At 50.5% G+C, this 17,927-nt stretch overlaps 1 protein-coding gene across 10 annotated transcripts in view; it reads right to left on the reverse strand.

Annotated features, from left to right (window-relative positions):
- The window catches only part of TASOR2 (transcription activation suppressor family member 2), a 45,567-nt gene extending 34,591 nt beyond the window's left edge, over positions 1-10,976 (reverse strand). For 6 of the 10 annotated variants that reach the window (XR_011142355.1, XR_011142348.1, XR_011142347.1 and 3 more), the window contains exon 1: positions 10,476-10,625. Coding sequence is in view for 1 of the 10 variants with exons in the window: in XM_068951476.1 (XP_068807577.1) it covers positions 10,476-10,518 (43 nt within the window). In the remaining 9 variants the exon portion in view is untranslated. Of the gene's footprint in view, positions 1-2,064; positions 2,235-5,984; positions 6,213-10,475; positions 10,626-10,827 lie in introns of those variants that run through there. The other 4 variants (XR_011142390.1, XR_011142394.1, XR_011142381.1 and 1 more) reach the window with 4 other exon arrangements.
- Between the last annotated feature and the right edge of the window lie 6,951 nt (positions 10,977-17,927).

The following is a 17,927-nucleotide window of genomic DNA, read 5'->3' on the forward strand; positions in this document are numbered from 1 at the left end:
ACTCTGCCCACGCATCTCCTAAGGAAACCATCCCCACGAGACGCTACCCAATAAGAAGAGATGACAAAGCACTTTGCAAACTACAAACAGGACCAGAAACAAAAGAGAACTCTGCAGTATCTGTGGTTTTACAGGTGCTAAAATCCAAGCATTAAAAAAAGCAGCCACTTAAAAACACAGGAAATCCTAGGCTTGGCCTCTCTCACCGGTTTTAAAACCTTTATTACTGGTGATAACTCATGAGATTTCAAACCTCAAGCAGGGTTTGCAGCACAGACATGTTTAAAAGGGTTACTTTGTATGGCCTTGTGAACTTAAAACAACAATCTAGAAGGAAAGAACTGTGGAACCTCCAAATCCCACCAGAAAAACAGGTTTTGCGCTCTGGTAGCTCTCCAAGGAAAACCTCACAGAGATTTTTGAAGAGAAATAGTTAAGTTCTCATTATTACCTCTGCGGCAGAAAGGCCCACCTTCCTTTGGCGAGGAGTAAGGCAGCGTCAGATGTTGCCCTGCAACCTCTCTGGGGTTTTGACTCCTATTTTTAAGGCTAAGTGTTTATCTGGGTTTTTTTTCCTATTCCTCCCCTCAATTAAAAAGACTCCCCATGCCACAAATCTTATTGTTCCACTCAAACTACCTGAGGCCAAAAAAGGCTCTGATATAAAAACAGAGGAAAAAAGCAGTTTCAATTGTGTGCATTTAATGCGTTTAGCTACACCACTAAAACCCGATGCAGCGAGCCTGTACTACAGGAATTAACAGGAGAAGGGAGACAGTGTCTGTTTTGCTCTGCCGAGCAACAGACAAATCTGGACAAGGCAAAAAGGCAGGGGGAGACAGTATAAGAGCAGATCTAAAAACGGTTCTCGGAAAAGCAGTTAAAGGACAGACAGGAATGGGAACTGGAAACATGGAAAAGAAAATCTTCAAAAGGGCTTTTGCCTCTCTTAACCTCGCTCTGGGGAATGTATGTCTTTTATGCCTTCTCGTATTCACTTTCTAAACGTCCCGCTTCCCGGTGACGCCTCTGTGATCATTAAGGCAGGAGCTGTACAAAAGCAGATCAAAACAGCTTGGCTCTCAAGAGCAGAAAAATGAAAAATAAAACAAAGAGCTCTTCCCAATATATGTCAGTACTCTTAGTGTTTCCTCTCCCCAGGAGAGGGACCTTTCTGCTCCTGGTCTGCTCCTGGTCCAGGGTCAATTCCTGCTTCTTGCAAGCAGTGAAGCCAGTTGGGACGACGCCACCACAGGAGCACCCCTGGGGCACAGGCATTCCCTGTCTACTGAAAAATAACTCACCCAGTATGACTAATCCTTCTCATATTTGCCCTTTTCCCAGCCATATCGCATTGGTTGCTCAGCATCATCTAGGAGTGACTAAACGCTAGCTAATTCCAAATATCTCCAGATGACACGGCACCGATTTTTAGTGGAGATTCTTGTCAGTATGTCCCAAAAGCACAGGATGGCAACTGGCGCTACCTAATCTCACAGCGACTGCTCTAAATCATCTCATTTTCCAAGTACAGTATTCTGCTCTTCCTACTAACAATGCCTTGCAAGTGAGTCCTCGACAAATTTGAGGTCTTAGAGCATGGGAAAGGCCATGTCTAAACGTGTGAGCTGGGAGTCAGCTGTGTGTTTCCACACGTATATGTGAGGCACTGAGTTCATAAAGAAAGATTATAGGGTTAAAAGTCCCAAAGGGATTAAAACGCGTATTGAGGGTGTGGTGTGCTAAAGCCAGCAAAAGCATTAGGTGTTTAGCATCTTTTAGGGTTAAAAACCTGAAAAAAAGCCTGGGAAGCTTTTGGAAATGCATCACAAACAGTAGTTTTGCAGCTGATAACTCAAACTTTTGTTCCTTGGGTTCAGTGTAAAAATGACAGAAAGTCTAAAAGGAAAAAAAAGTTTCCATAGTAATACATAAATACATGAGATGAAACAATCACAGAGCGTGCCACCAAGTCCGGCAGCTCGCTGCAACCCTCGTCTCCTCTTTCAGATGTAAGAGGCTCCTTCAGTCCTGTCAGCACCCTAAGGAAGAGCCTGCACTCACAGAAACACAGACAAAATCCAGACATCTTCACTTTGCGCATCCCCGAGGGAGCATGAGGCTGTTGCAGGCTCTGGGCAGGCTCCAAGGAGGCGAAAGTGAAAGTGCCTGAAACAGAAGCAAAAGCGAAAGTGGCTGTTTCCCTCTGAGCAGCCTGGACATGCCACCACCACCACCCCTGCGCTGTGAGCTAGCAGAGCTGGCAGGTGGTGCGGCCAAGGGCTGGAGCAGACCTCAAGGAACCGGCACGGCCCACGGAACGGGCGTTATCCATGCTCCAAAACCCTCCAGGAGGGAATGTGCAGCACATCCAGGCAATTTCCTTCTCTGAGAGCAAGGGAGAAAAACAGTCATCTTCGCAGCTCTTAATACCAGTCTGCAATGAAGGTCAATCTCTGCGGCTGCGCAGGAGCCGTCCTCTCTCCGAGAGCATTTCTTGGACAAAGCCAGTTCTTCAACCTTTCCTCCCCGATCACGCCAGCAAACGTCTCAACGTGTTCCGTTCTGCAGAGCATTTGGCCAAAGACAGCCTGAGTGGACGTGCTTTAAGAGCGGACACATGGCCCGTGTGCTCCCAGCAGCCACCCGCTCCCCATTTTGGTTCAGGGTTCCTGCCGGTGCTGGATGTAAATCATCAGGACCAGCCTAGGCCATGCAACACGGGTGTCTCAAAAAGACGATCCTCCTTTGGCTCATCCATCTTCACACAACGTCCGGGTTGGCCCCACCAGGCAGCGTCTTCCAAAGCCAACCCAGGAGGACAACAAATGGCTTTTGAACCACTTACTAGTACAGACTTGTAGAGCTAATAAGATTTCTTTTTCCTTCTATTTTTTTTCATCTTAAAATTTTACTAGCACTTGGTGCAGACACTTGAACGCCGTCAATTCCCCCAAAGTTTGCAACTACCCTGGTTAAGGCAGACCGAACGCAGCCACGCTGCTCACCTCCTGGACTTTCACCCTGTCCTTGGTGCAGCTGCTCCTGACTGGTCTCTTCCCACAGCCCTTCTCTATCTTCTCTCTCTTTGACCAGGAGTTCCCCAATTTTTCTGGCTTGGTCCCATCATTGGTATGAGCTGTAACAGCAGGTATCACTGGCACTGCCAGCTCCGGCACCACATGCCACTTTGTACCACTAATAGTTTGTGTACTGCAAAGTGGGATGCCTTAAGACCATCCTCCCATTAGAAGTCTGTACCACTGTTTGGCTCTGCCGAGGTCTACTTTTTCGCTCTTCTTTATAATCTCCCACCTTGATTTTGCTGCTCTCACTCTTTAGTAAATCAACTTCACTTTTTAATCACCTCAAGCATGCTGTAATTATGACAATTATATGAACCATCTCATTTAACTTTGCATTATAAAACGCATGGTATCACATGCTTGATCAGATATTTAGCTGCGAACCTCTTTTAGGTACATTCAGCACAGTCCAACTTTTATGATGAGTCTCCTCATTAGTGCTGAAGCACTTTCCCCTACAAGTCACTTTACTCTTTCTATTTAAGCTAAGATATGCACTAAGGTTAGCAAACACACCATTCCCACAAATTTCTAGGATCAGGAATGTGTTATGCCTGCAAAGTGGTCAACGCCTACAAGATGTTGACTATGGAAGTTGCCTCACAGAATCACAGAATGGCCAAGGTTGGAAGGGACCTCTGGAGATCATCTAGTCCAACCCCCCTGGCTCAAGCAGGCTCACCTAGATCACATTACCCAAGATCGCGTCCAGGCAGGTTTTGAGTATCTCCAGGGATGGAGACTCCACAACCTCTCTGGGCAACCTGTTCCACTACTCAGTCACCCTCACAGTCAAAAAGTTTTTCCTCAGGTTCAGATGGAACTGCCTGCGTTGCAGTTTGTGCCCGTTGCCTCTTGTCCTGTCGCTGGGCACCACGAAGAAGAGACTGGCCTCATCCTCTTGACACCCCCCCTTCAGATACTTATACACGTTGATGAGATCCCCTCTCAGTCTTCTCTTCTCCAGGCTGAACAGGCCCAGCTCTCGCAGTCTTTCTTCACAGGAGAGATGCTCCAGTCCCCTCATCATCTTGGTAGCCCTCCGCTGGACTCTCTCCAGTAGTACCATGTCTCTCTTGTGCTGGGGAGCCCAGAATTGGGCACAGGACTCCAGGTGAGGCCTCCCCAGGGCTGAGGAGAGGGGCAGGATCACCTCCCTCCGCCTGCGGGCAACACTCTGCCTAATGCACCCCAGGAGACCATTGGCCCTCCTGACCACAAAGGCACGTTGCTGGCTCATGGTCAACTTGTTGTCCACCAGCACTCCCAGGTCCTTCTCCGCAGAGCTGCTCTCCAGCAGGTCAACCCCCAGCCTGTCCTGGTGCCTGGGGTTATTCCTCCCTAGGGGCAGGACCTTGCACTTGTCTTTGCTGAACTTCAGGACGATCCTCTCTGCCCAACTCTCCAGCCTGTTGAAGTCTCTCCGAATGGCAGCACAGTCTTCTGGTGTGTCAGCCACTCCTCCCAGTTTAGTATCATCTGCAAACTTGCTGAGGGGGCACTCTGTGCCTTCCTCCAGGTCATGCATGAAGACCTTGAACAAGCCTGGGCCCAGGACTGACCCCTGGGGGACACCGCTAGCTACAGGCCTCCTACTAGACTCTGCGTTGCTGATCACAACCCTGTGAACTCTGCCATCCAGCCAGTTCTCAGTCCACCTCACCGTCCACTCATCTAGCCCACGCTTCCTGAGCTTACCTACGAGGATGTGATGGGAGACAGTGTCAAAAGCCTTACTGAAGTCCAGGGAGACAACATCCACTGCTCTCCCCTCATCTACCCAGCCAGTCATTCCATCACAGAAGGCTATCAGGTTGGTCAAGCATGATTTCCCTTTGGTGAATCCGTGCTGACTACTCCTGATCACCTTCCCGTTCTCCATATGCTTAGTGATGACCTCCAGGATGAGCTGTTCCATCACCTTTCCCGGGATGGAGGTGAGGCTGACAGGCCTGGAGTTTCCTGACTCCTCCTTCTTGCCCTTTTGGAAGACTGGGCTGACGTTGGCTTTCTTCCAGCCCTCAGGCACCTCTCCTGATCTCCATGGCCTTTCCAAGATGATGGAGAGTGGCCTAGCGATAACATCCGCCAGCTCCCTCAGTACTTGCAGGTGCATCCCATCGGGGCCCACGTCAAGTTCAGACAAATGATCTCTAACCCGATCCTCCTCGACCAAGGGAGAGTCTTCCTTTCTCCAGCCTTCCTCTCTTGTCCCCAGGGTCTGGAATTCCTGAGGATTGGCCTTAGCAGTGAAGACTGAAGCAAAGAAGGCATTCAGCAACTCTGCCTTCTCTATATCCTTTGTTACCAGGGCACCCGCCCCATTCAGCAGCGGGCCCACATCATCCCTAGTCTTCCTTTTGCTATTGATGTATTTGAAGAACCCCTTCTTGTTGTCCTGGACATCCCTCGCCAGATTTAATCCCAAATGGGCCTTAGCCTTCCTTGTTGCATCCCTGCGGACTCTGACAACGTCCCTATATTCCTCCCAAGTGGCCTGTCCCCTTTGGCACATTCTGTAGACTTCCTTCTTGTGTTGGAGTTTTGCCAGGAGTTCCTTGCTCATTCATGCAGGTCTCCTGCCCACTTTGCTGGACTTCTTACTCAGAGGGATGCACCCGTCTTGAGCCTGGAGGAAGTGATACTTGAACATTAACCAGCTCTCCTGGACCCCCCTTCCCTTTGGGGCCCTACCTCATGGGATTCCTCCAAGCAGGTCCCTAAAGAGGCCAAAGTTAGCTCTCCTGAAGTCCAGGGTTGTGATCTTAGTTATTGCCCTGCTCCCTCCTCGCAGGATCCTGAACTCCACCATCTCATGGTCACTCTGCAGCCAAGGCTGCCCCCAACCTTCACATCTCCAGCTAGACCTTGTTTGTTTGTTAGTACAAGGTACAGTACCTCTCCTCGTTGGCTTCTACATCACCTGTGTCAAAACGTTATCCTTAGTGCTCTGCAGGAACATCCTGGACTCTTTGTGCCTAGCTGTGCTGTCTTCCCAGCAGATGTCAGGGTGGTTGAAGTCCCCCAGGGCCTGTGATTGTGAGGCTACTTCCAGCTGTTTGTAGAAGGCCTCATCGACTTCCTCTTCCTGATCAGGTGGCCTGTAGTAAATCCCCACGACCGTGTCACCCATATTAGCCCGCCCTTTAATCCTTACCCACAAGCTCTCAACTTGCTCTTCATCCACCCCGAGGCAGAGCTCCATACATTCTAGTTGCTCCCTCACATAAAGAGCAACTCCACCACCTCGCCTTCCTGGCCTGTCTTTCCTAAAAAGCACATAGCCATCCCTGACAGCATTCTAGTCATGTGAGCTATCCCACCATGTCTCTGTAACTGCAATGAGATCATGGTCCTGTGACTGCATACAGATCTCTAACTCTTCCTGCTTATTCCCCATGCTGCATGCATTGGTGTACAGACATTTCAGAGGGGTAATGCCTCCACATTATCAGACTCTTATAAAGTATTTCCAGTTATCGACATAATGCAAATTAGGCTTACATTTACTCCCCAGGAGCAGTCAGGCAAGGACTCATGGTCCAACCAAAACAAGACCTCTGGCTTAAAATGGGCCGATGGAGGAGCCCATCTGGAGAAATCAGGAGCGAGTCTGCTGGCAAACAAAAGGGGAAGTGGCCGCCCACAGGGGCTGGCAAAGGTGGCACAGGGTGTATCACAGGCAGTTTGGCAGAGGCAGGAGGGGGCTCTAATAACAAGCAGCGATGCCTGAAGGTCTCACCATGGGATGCTGCAGATGGGTTCAAAAATCAACTGGACAGATTCGGGGCAGTGGAGGGAAATGCCGCAGCCGATCCTGGAGTCAGGACACTGGCCAAGAAGGATCTTTGGCCTGAGCAGGGACAGCCCATTAAATCAGCGCAAGGTTTTTCCCCTAGGTCAAGGCATCAAGTCTACAGCACATAATGGACATATGCTGCCACATCAGAGAGACAACAGTATGAATCATCTCCTATTTTATGTGGTGCTTTCACGGGTAAGGCCAGCAGCTGACTTGATAAAGTCAATTCTCCTTCAACTGCTCCAGGCCCCCAGCAAATAAATCATCGTAAAAGATAATTACAAACCACCTCTCTGCAATGGATGTTTCCTCATACTTTCAGGAAGAGAGCGGTCAGCCTGCACGGAGATTCAGGAGCTCTCCTAACTGTGGAGCAATTTCCCCTGAGGAAAAACTGAGCATTCAAATTGTTGGGGCGGGGGGAATTTAGGGGAGGCACAGCTTTTTGACCTTTGCAATTAGCCAAAAGAAACGGGCAGGCAGATGCAGCTCCATTCTCCTAAATCAACATCTTTATCCTTAAACCTTGGGCGAGAAGGTATCTTTTGCAATCTCTTGGCTTGATTTATTTAAAACACTCTTCCATAGTAAGATGCAGTGATTGCTGTTAAGCTAGAAAACAGAAATGCTGGATTGTGTTTTAAATTACCTCTGGGATCAGGTAGTCCAGGAATGCAAAGCTCTAGGCTGCAGGATCTTTTGTAATGCTTTTCATCAGCATTAGCGACTGACAGTATTTATTTAGATCACCTTTCGGCTACAACCCTACCCAAAGAAAGCAGTCCCAACACAACCATTCAGTGTGTGAGACATGTTTAAGGAGAGATCAAGCAAGCGGGGCTGTTTGGTCTGGGGAAGAAGGGGCTGGGGAGGTCTAACTGCAGCCCACAACTCCTTGAAGGGGAGTCACAAAGACGATGGAGCCGCTCTTCCTGGCAGTGGCAGGTGGTAAAACAAGGGGAAACACCACAAGCTGCACCTTGGGAGGTTCAGACTGGACATCAGGGAGAAATTTTTCCCCAGGAGGGTCATGCAGCCTTGGGACAGGCCACAGAGAGGTGGGGGTCTCCATCCTTGGCTGGACAAAACTAGCCTGGTGTTGGTGAAAATCTCCTTGGAGCAGGAGTCCTCCAGAGGACCCTTCCAACCAACACTTCTGTGATTTTATCACCTCCCTCCTGCTGTCTTCAGCTGCTCATGTAATTGCAGATTTGATTATTGCAAGTTTTCCTTTGTTAACTCATTGCACAAGCAGTTGTTGCTACCTTTCATCTCAGCAGATGCTCTTCAAAGCACTTGCCCTAAATGTATTTGCTCTGACCTGCCATGGCTCCCCTCTTCTATCAGTGTACAATCTGCTTGATGTGGATTCACTTAACGCAGGGGTCTGCGTTGACTCTTCCCAAATCTAGCACCATTCCAGATCTTCTAGCGCTCAGACAATTAAAGATGCCTCTTTCTTTGCAGAACAAGTCAGCCAAACGATTCTGTGTGCTAGCACACAAGCCGTGATGGACTGAGACAGTCAGGCTTTCCGTGTTTTGACCTTGCAGGAGAGAGCGCTCCAGCTCTAAAACGAAATACTCACTAACAACAAGTTTGCCTTTCTTAGGTTACATTTCACAGATGCCTTAAATGCAGCCCACAGACTCTAAGTTGAAACCCACACATAGGAATCCACCACACTGCACCTAAAATCTGCCACGTAAGCTGGAGTTTACCTGCTATTTCCCAGGACCCCAGTCCCGCAGTGCTGTGCCGACCCCATAAATCGATGCCAGGGAAGTCCTGGATCTAAAGCGCACGCAGTGTAAAGCTGACTGCACATGCACTGCTGCAATGTCTAAGATTTCCTAGAACACAAGCAGCCTTGTCAGAGCAACAGCAACATTTCACGTGTTAAAAACAACCTTCTCAACGCTGAGCCCTCCCACGTATTTTCCAGTTGGGAAAAGAAAAAAATTGTCTGTGCCTGGAGAAACTAGGCGTACTGTTATTCTACCTGAAACGAGCTGAAAAACAGCAGCTATACTCATCCAGATCAGTTACTTACTCCTCTTGCTTTTGAGCAAGCCTGACAACCTTCAAAACGTTCCTTAGGTTCGTTTTGCGGCATTACTTTTGCTCTCGCTATAGATGCTCCCATTTTAGCGTTGACTCTAGTTTCTTGTTCTGCTTGATAGAGCAGTGAAGCTGCTGTATGGACCCTCTGGCTACGGAAATTACCAATAGCACCAAGACGCGCTTAGCGTTTCCAGTAAAAATGGAACTGAAGCCACGAAATACTGAAATACCCCCGCACGCCCACGAACTCTGAACATCCCACCAAGACTGGAGGGTAACTCTTTCACCATCAAAAACAGAGCAGAACGGTGCCAAAACAGCACGTGCCACAAAAGACGGACGTTTCACTTTCTTCTCTCAAATTTGGCGCTCACGATCAGTCGCGGCGTTTCAACCGAGCAGTACCGGTATACCTATTTCATGCGACAATGCTGGCGCCGTTGCACCAAAGCTGTAATCCCGTAAACGCTTCTCTTGACGGCTGCGCTAACCTACGCAAGCCCTTGCCCCGACGCTCGTCCTCTTCCCCTGCTGCCACAGTTGGGGCAGAATGAGCAACACCAGCAAACCGCAGCAGGAAAAAAAAATATATATATATATATATATCACGTAGAAGAGGCTATTTTTAATCCAGATAAGTTCAGCAATCTGCTGCGCAGCTCCACGACGAGTTGCGCCCACACGGCTCAAAGCCTGGCGGGATGTTGACGTCTGGGAGGACTGGGAGCGTTCGGGATGGACACGCCGAAGCCAGCTCTGCCACCGACAGACGTGCTTGGGCTGAGTTCACCGGGAACACCAAAAACAGACCAAACTAGCGCTGAAAGACTAATTTCGGGGGCCAGGTGGTCTCATCGGTGGCCCGAGACCCCCTCTTCTCCTAAAGGCGGCGGATTTTCCGACACACCGACTTTCCTAGGGGAAAAACAGCAACTCCGGGGCGCTCGAGTCGCGTTTAACGCTTCTGGAAACTCCTGGACGCCACCAAAGACCAGCTGGCGACGCGAGGAGACCCGCGTCCGCCTTCCCCGCCCGTCAGCGGGCTCTCGCGGCGCCGGCGAGCGTGGCGACCCCGAGACCGCCGCCGGCGCCGGACCCCCGAAAAAAAAACAGCCCGTTGACGCCTCGGCCCGAACCCCAGCGCCAAAACCACCAGCTGAGCGGGGCCGGGTGGGTTTCCTTAGTTAAAAAAAAAAAAAATTTTTTTTTTTTTTAATTTGGCTCGATCACTATTTTCGTGTACTGCTCGCGCGCCTCGTCTGCCGGATCCTGGCCAAATTCATCCTTTTACCTCAGCCAGCCCGGCTCCTCCACCAACCCTAGGTGGGGGCAGGTTTGTTTTGTTTTGTTTTGTTTTTTTTTGGGGGGGGGAAGGATGAGGAAGGCGAACTGAGCTGAAACCCGGGTGGAAACACGATTATTTTGCCCCTCCTCGCTTCTCCTTCAGGCCACCTGCCTGCGGGCACCGAGCTCCCCCCCCCCACCCTCAACCGCCGCCTCCACCGCACCGCGCCGCCGCTCACCCGTCCCGCCGCCGGCGGCCGCCCCGTCCCGCCGCTCGCCCATGGCTCCGCTCCGCTGCCTGGTGGCTGCCTCAACCCGCCCGGCCCCGGTGGCGGTGGTGGCGGAGCGGGCGAGCTGAGGCGGCGCGGGGCGGCACGCGGGGCCGCCGCCATCCGCCGGCCGCAGGAAGTGACAGGGAGGCGCGGAGGGGCCGAGGAGGGGGGGAGGAGGAGGAGGAGGAAGGGAGGGAGAGGGAGGGAGGTGGGTGACGGTGCGTGGGTGGCGGGGGGAAGGGGGGAAAAAATAAAAAAGTCCGCCCCCCCTCTCTCCAAAATAAAAAAAAAAAAAAAAAACAGAAAGTGAAAACTGAACCGGAAAGAGAGTCCGGCCGCGCCCGCCGTTTTCCTCTTCCCGCAAGGTCGCCGCTGCCGCCGCCAGCATGGCGCCCGCGGCCCCTCGGCGGCGTCCTTCTTCCCCTCAGCGCCGTCCCTCAGCGCCGTCCTTCCTCCCCTCGGCCCCTTCCCTCAGCGCCGTCCTTCCTCCCCTCGGCCCCTTCCCTCAGCGCCGTCCTTCCTCCCCTCAGCGCCGTCCTCCATCCCCTCGGCCCCTTCCCTCAGCACCGTCCTCCATCCCCTCGGCCCCTTCCCTCAGCACCGTCCTTCCTCCCCTCGGCCCCTTCCCTCAGCGCCGTCCTTCCTCCCCTCGGCCCCTTCCCTCAGCACCGTCCTTCCTCCCCTCGGCCCCTTCCCTCAGCGCCGTCCTTCCTCCCCTCAGTGCCGTCCTTCCTCCCCTCGGCCCCTTCCCTCAGCGCCGTCCTTCCTCCCCTCAGTGCCGTCCTTCCTCCCCTCGGCCCCTTCCCTCAGCACCGTCCTTCCTCCCCTCGGCCCCTTCCCTCAGCGCCGTCCTTCTTCCCCTCAGCGCCGTCCTCCATCCCCTCGGCCCCTTCCCTCAGCGCCGTCCTTCCTTCCTTCAGCGCCGTCCTTCCTCCCCTCGGCCCCTTCCCTCAGCACTGTCCTTCCTTCCCTCAGCACCGTCCTCCATCCCCTCGGCCCCTTCCCTCAGCACCGTCCTTCCTCCCCTCGGCCCCTTCCCTCAGCGCCGTCCTTCCTCCCCTCAGTGCCGTCCTTCCTCCCCTCGGCCCCTTCCCTCAGCACTGTCCTTCCTTCCCTCAGCACCGTCCTCCATCCCCTCGGCCCCTTCCCTCAGCACCGTCCTCCATCCCCTCGGCCCCTTCCCTCAGCACCGTCCTCCATCCCCTCGGCCCCTTCCCTCAGCACCATCCTTCCTCCCCTCAGCGCTGTCCTTCCTCCCCTCAGCCCCTTCCCTCAGCACCATCCTCCATCCCTTCTGTCCCTTTCTTCATCTCCTCAGCTCCTTCTCTCAGCACCATCCTTTGGCCTTTTGACCCCTTCCTTCAGCCTCCTCCCTCATCCCCTTGGTTCCTTTCTTTGCCCCTTCCCTCAACCCCTCGGCCCCTTCCCTGGGGCCTTCCCTCAGCCCCATCACTCCCTTTGGCCAAGCCCTTGAGGAGCCCCCACCACTTGTCCACCCCACTGGGGCCTTGGAGTGCCCCCAGGAGCCCTCTCGCACGGTGGCTCCTGGCCCTGCTCTGTGGTGTCCCCGGGAGCTCTGGGGGTACCCCCATGGCAGGGGGTAGCTCCATCACCCTTCTGGTGAGGACTTGCCCCAGGGTGTTGAAAGGTGGCCGGTCTCCCTCCAAGGTCTCCCTCCAGATATTGGTGTCTCTCGGCGTTTTGTTCCTGCCTCCTAGGGAATGCATCGAAAGGATTGCAGTGTAGGGCCTGGGGGCAGATTGGCTGCAAGAACGAGGTGGAGCGGCAAATGAACGTTTAAGCAGAGAAAGTAGATAAATAATCCAGTTTCCCTCCACCACCTGGAATCTCTTTATCAGCCTGGCAGGGAGACAACTGGTCACTTGAGTAGCTGTGAATAAACTGTAGGACAGAACCAGGCCTTTGGGCTTTCTCCTCGCTCCCCCTTCCCCTGTGGTAATTAGTTGCCTGATGATTTTGGCTCCTCTGTGGCTGTCTGCTGAGCAGAGCACTCTCATTTCTCCGACGTGGCTGCCTTGGTCCCCGTTGTGCCTGAAGGTGGCTGTCGAGGGGAGGTGGCTGTTAGTGGGCATGTGAGGTGCGGGGACACGCTGCTGCTGCTCCATGTTGCAATAGATGATGGGACATGGTAGAGGGCAATCGAGGTTACACAAGGCTTTGTGTGAACACAGCGTGCCTAATAGTGCCTTAATGTTTGCGTTGCAGAAGTGGGCCTACAGCCATGCTGGACAGCAGCCCTGGCGGGTGCTAGGAAAGGAGACCACCCAGCGTTTTAGGTACTGTAGGCACAAAGCAACGAGCCGTGGCTGATCGTTTGGCCGATTTCCAAGGGTAGGAGCTTGATGCGTTAAAAAGACTTTGCTTTTCCCCGTTGCTGCTGACAGGAGGAGACGTGAGCCACCTGCGACCAGGCTGTGGAGATGGCCCCGAGCTCGTGGCGTGCATGGGCCGCAATGAGAGCCTGGGGCAGAGATCCCTGTGCTGGCATGTCACGCTCGGAGAGCGCTGTGTCCGCACGTTGTGGACGCACTGCGCAGTGACATAGCTGAGCTGATAAATGTATGCTGATGCTGCTTCCTGATCCTCAGTGGCTTCTGCACGGCCAGCTTGGGCGTCTCTGTGCTCGGGTATATTTTCACAAGCTGGGGCAGTCATAGCCTTAGTAGGAAGGACTAGCAAATGAAGGAAAAAAGGAGAAAGAGAAATGAAGTGAAAATGTGACAGCTCACTTATAAGTCACTTATTACTCAAGGCAATGCTGCAGGCCAGTAACATGCCATTAATGATACTTTCACCCGGGAGCTCCTAACCTCTTGCTATAATTAAACATCACAGCAGCAGAGCAGAAAGCGCTGTTCCCACGGTGAAAAAGCCAAGGCATGAGGAAGAGCAAGTGATTTGTCTAGTGCTATAGGGCCTGGCACTGGCAGAGCTGGTAGCAATCGCTCGCTCTGACCGCTCAGCAGCGTATCCCGTGTTTGTCCTCCTAGATCCGCCTGACGTATCAAAGGCTGGAGTTCTCGCTGGTGGTGCTCGTCCTAAACGTAGCCTGCCCTGGAACGTGAAAAAAAGGCCCTCCATGTTGTTCCAATGCCTTCATATTCGGGTGAAATGAGACGGAAATATCTTCCCAAGGTCAGTGTTCCCGGTTGCCCTGCGAGGGTATAAGATGAACAGCCCTGTGTAACTGCGTGCCTCGTGCTGGGAGGCGTAAGGAGGACGCCGAACTTCTGCGGCAGTTGTAACGAAAAGTAGAGCCGCAGTCAGACTGCATGCGTGTCCATCACAAGTGTGACCGTTTTCAGGCACTGCAGCAATGAAACACGAGTTATCTTAGCATAAAGAATTACTTCTGATAAGGAAAATTTGGATTTCTCGTGACAGATTCTTTCTCAGTGATTTGTTTCCATTTTCAACTATTACAAAAGCATAAGGGATTTAAGGGAATTTTGTTGTCTATTTTTGGGGGGTAGGGAGGAGAGGAAGAGAGTAACGACTGGAGTTTCTGGGGGTCAGACACCCATTCTGACTGGAGTTTCTATATTGCTGTTTGGTTTTTCATGCCTTTTTGGGCAGGTAGACATGTGCAGTCTGCATAGGAGGAGAGCCTATGACCTGACTTTGGTGTGGGCCTAGTTCCTGGCAGTTCTCTATTTTGGCTTTGAAAGAGTGACTCATGAACTTCTGGCATACCTACAAGTCTAAAATAAAGAAGCAGTCATTTGAAGATCTATTTCCTTTTATTATCTTTTATTTGGAAAAAAATGAATGATATATGCAGTCAGTATATATATATTTTTATATATATATTGCTGTCAGTATATATATATATATATTGCTGTCAGTATATATATATATTTTGCTGTCAGTCATTCTAAGAAAACAGTTGCAATGAAATGAGTAAATAAGGAGGTGGACACAATAGTTCTTGAAAGCTACAGTCATCAGGCTTAAAAACAGGGAAGATAAAGCAAATAATTAAGTTTGAGACCATTACTGACTTTGTGTGGGGGAGTATTAGGATCCCCAGCAGCTATGTGAGGTGCACAAACACAACCTGCAAACATGGACTGGCCCAAGACCTGTGGGCTGCCTCCCCTTTTCCGGTCATGTATGAATCATGGGACAGCAGATGAGACAGGAAGATGTGGAAACACTGATTTTTTTCCTCTGTTTTTCTCCTATTTCTTTATAATATGTGGCATGATGGATTGGCTTGGCTTTTGCTTGGCTTCCTACGAAAATTTGGCTTGCAATCATACTATTTCTGCCTGTCTGTCTCTTCCATTAACTTAGTTGCTCCCGAGGGAATCTGCATGGGGGGAGGTCACTAATGGCTCAGGTTAATTCTGAGTCAATGTTTGTATTTGCTTGGACCTCAAACTCAAATCAGTTGGAGATACTGATCCCCACGGCTGGCTGATTCTGCTGCTGCCTAGTGTGACTGTTTTTTTTTCATTGGCATGGCTGTCGGGACAGATTAAGGCCAGTCTCATGGGTAAAACGCAAATACATGGAAATATCATGGATACCTTTTGAGAAGGAGCTGAAAACTCCAGTGTTCCTCTGCTGTGAAGACTTAAAGACAGATGTGCCCAGAGGGGAGAGGAGTGACTGCGGAAACTGAGAGGAACTGCAAGCAAATGGCTAAAGCAAGGAGAGGAGGTGAGATGGGCTCCTGTCACAGTGGGATCCTCACATAATGTTATTTCAAAATGGCTTTGCTAATCTGAGGGCCAGTCTTCAGTATGTATCACTGAAGTTTCCCCTCCTAGGGAAGGAAACAGAGCAGGATTCTTCCTGCCTGATCTTTTGGTACAAATCTGAGCCGAGAAATTGCCTGGTGCTGAACACAGATCAGCCTGAACTAGCAACCTCCCTAGATGCGGTATTACCAGGCCAGTCTGGAGGGTCAGAGAGGCCAGAGGGTCTGTTGTTTGGGGAACTTCCCATGTGCGGTTGTTAAACATCAAGTTCAGAGCCCTTGGGTTTGGGGAGTGTTGTTTCAGGACCTTAGCTGTTGTGGTAAAGCAAAGAGAACTTGTGGGCTTGTTGGACCTCTCGGGCAGCCCACTACGTTTGGTCACTTCCACTGGCCTTTCCAGTATGCCCAGAAAAACCGCAGATCTCTTTTTCAAGGTGTCATGTTCAGAGCAGCTGAAAAGTCTGTGCGAAAACTTCTGGGCACCTGAAAGGGGAGAGGAGCAGGTAGATAACTCTGAAATGGCTGCTGCACGGCAACGCAAAGGTTGAGCCCATCTGGTTTAATCCAGCTGGACAGAAAGAGGTTTGTTCCCACTCATTTCTGCTCTACTCTATTTTCTGTAAAGGACTGTCAAACCAAACAGCAAGGAAGAGTGTGACATGCACACTCAAGAACTTCCTTGTCCCAATGGTCTACTTTATGCTAAAATGCTATCAGGTCCGTGTCATCCATAAAGCTCTTTTGCCTCATCCAGCACTCAACTAAGGCAAAACTCCTACAATCACTTTGGTGTCTTGCAGCATGAGAACCAAATTTTGTCCAAGACAAAGGAAAGATCTTCAAAAATACCACCTTCAGCTCTTTACATACGCAAGAATCCTCCAGCACTAAGGTATACGTGTGTGTGGTTTCTCTGAGAATGAGTGTAAAGTTTATCACATGGCTTTCCAGGTCTGCGAGTGACAGACTGATTGGGAGTATATGCAGAGGATTATTCCTCCTTGAGGAAGAGCTGATTGATTCTTCTCCCTCAAAATCCTCCTTCTTAGGTTCCCAGCGTAAGATATCTAGATAGATCAGCACGTTTTCCAAGCCTACCGAGCTGTGAACAGTCTTTCCTCTCTTTGAGGAAGTCCCAAGTAACTCGCTGCTCCATGACGTGCCCATTAGTGACATGGTTTTGTCTTTGTTGGAAGTTGCGTTGTACTTTCATTACCATCGAACTCCGGTATTTGCTCATTGCGTACTTGTGCAGTATGCATCTCTGACGCTAAAGCACATTTAAGATTTTCAGTTTCTGATTTGATTTGTTCTTATGTTTGTTTTCTGGCTGTTTTGACATCTTGCAGTTTCCTAGGAAGCCAGCTTTTTGTTTTGATTTGTGATGGAAATATTTCAATAGTTGTAGCAGCACCAGGGAAACAGAACCAAAGTTGTTCAAACAACCAAACAACCCTCTGTAAAAGCCGCTGACAAAACCCAACTTGTTTCTTGGTGTCTTCATGACTGTGTGAAAACCACACACTGCATAAGTAACTACCACATCTAGTCAGGAAATGAGTCAAAAATCAAAAATGTGACAAAGGGCAGATTGCCATTTTCAGTGGTGAGCAAGTGATTTTTTTTCAAGTCCCTTTATCTTTTTTTTCCCCCCAATTTTTTCAACTATTATTGAAATAGATTCTCACCATGATTTTCAATTGAAACCTGAATATCTCTGAAAATACTCAGAGATATTCAGCAGACAGTGTTTTAGGTAGTACTTTCTAAACATTACTTATTACTGCTTACCAGGCATGACACTGGAATGAAGAGACACAAGCTCTTTCTGCAACCAAAATGTCATTGTTCGTGGCAGAACGTGCGACTGCATGCATGAGACTGTCCAGATCATGTAAACTGAGTATCTTTTTCTCTTTTAGGGTAAACGGCCATCTATTAGTTAAACAAAAGGAGCATTCGCAATCGTTTTACTATCTTCGGAATTGTTAATATGCTTCAGAGCTGATGTCAGCTTGCGTGAGGTTGGGAGAGGTTGTACCACTCTGTTAGTCCAGATCTTCTGCAGATGCAGGCATGCGGTCCTGTTGAGGAAAGTGATATTTGCACTGGATTATTTTTTCTTAGATGGCAGCTTTGATTGTGTCCGTGATCCTCCTCCACAACTGTTTCTTTCCCACTCTTTGAGTGCACTGTTTCCAACCCCTTAATCTCTTCCCCAGAATCTTGCATCCTCCCCACAGAAAAACCATGTGGGACTCAGGAGGTGCTGGCGGGTCTATGAGGATTACATTTCTCCTGTCATGAGCCACATCAGCCCATCCAGTGATGCTCAAGCTCCTCCATCAGGCAGGTGCTATACATCAGTAACATCTGTGTTTTACAGAGGCGACTGAGGCAGAGAGTGCTTTGCTGGAGGCCATGTAAGGAAAATCTGTTCTCTGCACAATCAACGTTTTCAGGAGAAAAAACGTCCATTGGTGGAAAACATTGATTTTTCACGTGGAGTTTGTTCTCAGGGCAATAGCATCCTCGTTCCTTGCCAGGTTTGCAGGTTAGGTCTTGAACAGCCTGTGGTTCCAGCCTCCCGCGTCCTTGGGACCCTAGCTGGCCATCCGACACGGAGCTGGAGCTATGGCGCAGCCCTCTCAGCTAATTGTTTTCCCGTCAAAGCGTGGAACAAGCGCAGGACA

The sequence above is a fragment of the Struthio camelus genome, chromosome 1 (assembly GCF_040807025.1).
Source record: "Struthio camelus isolate bStrCam1 chromosome 1, bStrCam1.hap1, whole genome shotgun sequence".
In the NCBI taxonomy this organism is placed as follows: Eukaryota; Metazoa; Chordata; class Aves; order Struthioniformes; family Struthionidae; genus Struthio; species Struthio camelus.